Source organism: Camelus bactrianus, chromosome 10 (genome assembly GCF_048773025.1).
Source record: "Camelus bactrianus isolate YW-2024 breed Bactrian camel chromosome 10, ASM4877302v1, whole genome shotgun sequence".
Taxonomy (NCBI): Eukaryota; Metazoa; Chordata; class Mammalia; order Artiodactyla; family Camelidae; genus Camelus; species Camelus bactrianus.
The window spans coordinates 28801375-28807374 of NC_133548.1; the positions used below are offsets into that span (position 1 = coordinate 28801375).

General features: G+C 33.7%; 1 protein-coding gene across 3 annotated transcripts in view; it reads left to right on the forward strand.

Annotated features, from left to right (window-relative positions):
- Nucleotides 1–5682, forward strand: part of KIF18A (kinesin family member 18A) — a 77349-nt gene extending 71667 nt beyond the window's left edge. For 2 of the 3 annotated variants that reach the window (XM_045524134.2, XM_074372220.1), the window contains exon 17: nt 1168–1800. In XM_045524134.2, coding sequence (XP_045380090.1) covers nt 1168–1250 — 83 coding nt within the window. In that variant the 3' untranslated portion in view covers nt 1251–1800. Of the gene's footprint in view, nt 1–1167; nt 1801–2410; nt 2514–5148 lie in introns of those variants that run through there. The other variant, XR_012509632.1, reaches the window with a different exon arrangement.
- The last annotated feature ends 318 nt before the right edge of the window (nt 5683–6000 follow it).

Genomic DNA, 6000 nt, shown 5'->3' on the forward strand with positions numbered 1-6000 from the left:
GTGATATGTCCTGCCCACTGGTCTCCTTGAAAAAATTCTCCAGGAAGTCATAATCCTGCAGCCAAGTAATACGTTTGTAATTCTCAAGTGATAGAGATTTAGGTTTCCTAATATGCTTATTGTCTAAAAGTAGTGTAAAATGCACCAAATACCTTATGTGTAAGGAGAGATGAATTTTTTTAAAAAGTCTATAGAAGAAAATGTAAGAGATAATACTAAATACAGTACTTGCCAAAGAGGAAAGAAAAGCTAAAGCTGGTTAAAAGAGTATATGTTGTTAAGCATAATAGAGCACTTAGAAAGAGGCATTAGTTTAAGGGAAGATAAAGGTTTATGTACATCAGGGTATCCGAGTGAAAATGCCCAGGTACACATCAGGAATTACTTGAAAAGCAGGAGAGAACTGAAACTGCCTTCCTTAGAATGTATTCACCTGCGTTCTCCAGCTAACAGTGTACGAATAAAAAAGCAAAGGAACGTCACTGGGAGAGAAGGTCACTCTGTTTACTGAGCAGTTGGAGAAACAAGAAATAGTGTCAAGAGAATAATGTGCCCCTAAAGCTAAAACCTAATGTGACCAAGAAAATGGATGGGAGATTAGACTGACCCATAAAGAAGGCACCTTGTTGTAACTACACTTCAGTGAGTAGAGAATCATTGTGAACATTGACAAAGAGCCAGAAGGATGGACATAAGTAGAACACAGTTGAGAGGCAGCCATGAAAGGATAAAAGGCTGTGGGATCAGGATCAACACATTGGGAAGTACTGGATTCAAATGATACTTCTAAACTGGTAAAATGTAGCAGTGTGAGAGTCCTAGGGAAATAATCCAAAGAATGAAAAAAAAATGATGATGCACAAAAGATAATGTACAAATACAGTCTTTCCTTTGTTCAGAAAGAACAGAAGTCAATGTGGTGGCTTATTCACTGACTTTGCCTACTGTCTGTGGGGAGAGGAAGGGTGTACTTATGCGTGCACTGAAACTTTAGTTTACAATGTGGAGAAATGAATTTCTACTTTCAAACCAAATGTATTAATATTTCTTTGTTGGTGCTATGTTTTAAATCATGCTAATTAACAACTGTGAAATTTAACGAATGGTGAAAATTCTTTTTGAATGATACTTTTACCATATTTATATATCTTTTTATTTCTTCTCTAGAATATAAACGAAACATCCATAAAGTAAAGCCAAGCATGGTTAGAAAATTTGGAAGAAGTATTTCAAAAGGAAATCTAAGATAAGTCTCTTCAAAATCAAGGAAAATGAAATTGATGAGGCAGCTTTTAAAAGGCTTTGTTTGCAGTGCCCTCTCAGAAACTTGTTTGAAAGAAGACCATCTTAAAAGCTAGCTTTACCCAAATACCTTCAGCAAGCAGAAAACGAAATTCCTTCTGTTTTGTTCTTTTGTATTCCAAGCAAATATAAAATTTCAACAGAAAAGGTGTGTTTTACATTTCTGACATATTTGCTACCCTTTAAAATCCCTTGGTCAGCATGGTGGCAGCTCTGTTTTACTAAGCTACAAGTTGATTAGGACATTTTAGAAAACAGTAGAGTTATCTTTTCCTTACTGGTTTTTTAAAATAAGGAGAATTTAGAAGTGATAAAATTACGACTTAGGTCTTACTTTTTTTAAAAATCATATATGACTTTTCTTTCCAAAAATACTTGGATGTACAAATGTACATATATGTGCCCATAAAGTTGTTGTAAATATTATTTAACTAGTCTTCATGAATAAAATACTGATATTGTTTCTTGATAATTGATATATTAAAGACATAGATTTTATAGTGCTTGCTTTTCTGTCTCATTGCTACCCCTTTAACACCTTAAACTCTTATTTTATATGAAATGAATTTTGTAGATTTGTGTTTCAGATTAGATCAAGATATGTGGTACTAGAACCAAGTCTGAAAATAATGCATATGTTCCTTAATGATATGAAGAAAATGTTTTAATCACTTTTTTCTACTACAGGAAGTATATGGAGCTGCAACTTAATCATATATCCTTGTTCACCTCCTTTGTTTGGACTGTTTATCTTCTGAATACAACAAATATTTGGTTAAATGCACTTTGAATTTTATGTGGCCAAGGAACTGTCCCGTCAAATCAAGCAACCATTTAACAACCAGCTGCAACATTTTAGGCCTTTTAGTTATTAGCATGTTTTTGACTTGAAATCTAGTTGGAAGAGTGTGAGATGGAATAGTGATCCTTGAAGTTCCTTCCAGCTCCAACACTCGTAATTCCATATCCATAAAAGCACACACGGGATCTGTCGTAGGGAGATCCTCTGTGCGTGATTTTTGTTTTCCCTTTGTCATTAGGCCTTTGGTTGTGTTGCCTATTTATCAGTCACTCTAGCCTCTCTATTATTCCTTTCCATCTATTTTAGGTAACTATATGTCTCAAAAGACATCTTTTTACCACGTACTGCTGAATGGCTAGCTTGCAGGATTAAGTGACCCTACCTCATGGTCCACCTCATACCATACGACGTGAGTGATTTTCTTAGATGCCATTTTTGTCAGCTACAGATTTCGCCTAGTTAATAACAATGCCTTTGCAATGCAACCATGTTAAGGAGAAATTAGAGGGAATAAATGTTAATAAATGTGGGAAAAGAAAGCTGTTGAATATATGAATAAGGAGAAAATATATGAATTTAAACTAGAACAAGGTACTGTTTAAGTCACTATAAAACAGTTTTGAAATGAATTTTACTTGTGTGAAAATTAGTCCGGTAATAAATATACAGCTCAATGAATTTTCGCAAAGTGAACAAACCCATGTAACCAGCCCATCAATCAAGGAATAGAGAATTATCAGTGTCCTAGAAAGCTCTCTTGTATCCCAGCTCCCTCTAAGGATAACCACTATCCTGACACCATAGATTGATTTTAACTAAGATAATCTTTATTTTTCTTAAAAAATATCTTGTTCCAGAAGGAATGGTAAACAGTAAAATATGTGCTTCCTTCCCCGCCCCCCACCCAAATATCATTACCAGTTGTAACTACTGGTAATAGTTATTTATTTTATTTGCATACGAACCTATATACTTGGTTTGCGTCATACTATTTCTTTTGCAATTTGTTTTTTTATTCTCATTTGAAAGCAGCGTTGACATCTTTGTAAAATTTTTAGGTATGAATTTCATAAATACTGCTATCAAAGATTGATTGCTCTTAGTGACCACTGACAACAAATAACTTTAATGTGGGAAATCAAAAATAAGAGAAAAACCTAAAGAACATTCTCTTTTGACTAACACTGTGCAGCACTTCTGAGAATATTTTGAAGTATGCACTATTAATTCTACACCATGATGTCCAAAGTGTATTCCACAGGACATGGCTTACCTGGGTACTCCACCAAGAAAAGTTTCCATGTCAAAGAAGAGTGGGAAATGGCAGCCTGCTAGGACGTTGATCATGCACATTGACGATATAAGCCCCTGGAGTCTTGCAATCAGAATCTTACTTGATTTGACACAGTAATTCCCAAATTCTTTTGAAACATCAAACTTAAAAAAAAAATTTTTGAGGCTAGTACAATGAACCTTCATATAATCATAGTACTGAATCCAGTTACCAAAATTCTCCACATTTGTCTGGAACATTCCTTTTTTCCCTTGTCTTTTTTTTTTTTTTTTTTTTAATTTTCTTTGCTAGAGTATTTTAAAGCACACCCCAGATGTTTCATTTTCATCACTACATACTTGCTTATGAATGTGTTAAAATATGGCCATTTTCTTATTTAATACCAAAACAAATACATCCTTTTATTAAAGCACTCCTAGTAATATTCCTAAAAACACGCTTTGAATACCAATGTTCTAGATTAATAATGGCTATAAAGTTAACAGAGGACTAGAGAACAGGGTTACAATGATAGAGATTTAACTCAAAAGAGTTACTTACCAGTTTGAAACAACCACTTCAACACATTAATGCTAACTCCAACCTTTCTCCTTTTTACTAAGTTAAGATAATTAAAACAAAGTTTGGTTTTTATAGAGTAACATTTTTATAAGTAAGTTTATATTATGCTCTCCTACTTTTTTAAATTAACAGAAGAACTTGTTCTTATGTGCCTGGATACTATAGTAACTTTGCTTACCAGCCAAAAGTACAAAACACATCAAGTATGATGAATGACAGTTAGCCCTGCTATACCAGGGCATATACGTTCCTAAAATTCACCACACTGTGCAGAATTGTGCAATAAACACTCAAAAGCTTTGCCATTGACATAATAAAAGAAAGACCGGAACCTAATATAAACAAGCCCAGTTTCACACATTAAAACATTTAAGAAACACATAAATACTACTATAAATATGGCACTTTGCCTTGAAAAAGAAGTTTGCTTGTGAAAGTGAGTGTCGGAGGGTTGTAGATTAAAGTGAAGTGATGGAAGGCCAGGTGATATTAATCAGATAGAAATTTATAACACCACCTGGTGTGGATGGCTGTGGCGCATTGTACTTGAGAGCTGGCTATGTTTTGTTAACTCCTACACGACTGGGTTCAGCTACATACAATTTTCTATGTTCACCTAGTATTTCATCTGGATGAAATCTCACATAAACAAACACAAAATGCACGTTATGCTCAAACTGTTCCCATATATATTAGTGGTGTCAGCAATTTCACATTTTCAAAACATTATAGCAAAAGTGACTATAAATATTGAATTTATGTTTAACAATCTGAAGAGAGATTGGTATTCATAAGAAATGTATTTTATTTGGAATTATTATTTGATTCTTTCACACTGAAATAACTCGGATATCTAAGATAACTGCTCAATTAGAGCTTTAGTGTTGATGGAGATGCAAGTTCTGGAATCAGATAAAACATTTTAACCTTATTTTGACAGAGACTTCCAGTCAGGAGCCTTATAAAGTGTCCCATCATTTGTGGAGGGCCTATCAGTCAATAGCTCTTAATAATAATCTTAATTTTGGGAGCTCTTATCATGTGATAAGTGCTTTAAATGCATTTTTCATTTATTCCTCATAACAGGCCTTTAAAGTCAATGTTACAGATTCACAGCCCCTCGTTTACTATTCTAAAACTTCACAGATTTTGAAAATCAGAAGTTTTTTGTTTTTGTAATTTTTGGCAGTAAAACCTGACTTCCGCTGATGTGAGACTATTGATGGTCTTTATCCCACTTGGTGTGAATGTTCAAAGGTTTCACTGCAGAAATATTAATGCCCGATTATGGAGTGTTGCCTCAGACCCCCCAGATGATGTTATGTAAGTACAGCATATATATTATATTGCCTTTCTAAAACAAAAAAAATGTGAATTTCCAAACTCCTAGCCACAGTTATTTCATGTGATGGTTTATAGACAAAATATATTTATTTTTCTACTTAGAAAAGAAAAAGAAGACACTTAGAAAAGTTAAATAATTTGCCAAAGATCTCAATAACCAGACAATAGCAGAGTTGGGACTTTGAACTAAGCTTGGTATAAAGAGTTGCCGTCATCCCTAGATAATTCACTACCTCCATCTGCAGTGGGGCTAATACTTTGCATATAGATAACTATACAAAAAGCATCTACTGCAAAGAGCAAATTTCACTCCCATGGTCATCTGTAACTTTGTGGAAAGATTTACTCAATGCACTTTACAGTTCTAAATAAACTCTATTTAGTTCATATTGTTTACATCAAAAACAAAATTTAAAGTTTTACTAGTAAAGTATTATTAGTAGCAGTCTTTAGTATCACCAAAGACATTCACAAATCCTATGGATTGATTTTTCAAGGACTATTCTGTGTCTTTTGCAATCAAAAATCACATACTACTACTTGTTGCATATTTACAACTTGTTGGCAGCTACTCAAGGTAAGCTATATTATAAAATCACTGGCTTATATTCTGAATGTTTTTGTGTTAAGACTCTATAATCAAAGTCTGAAGACACAACTTGGACACTAAGACAAAAATATAATCTTGTGTTTCAAG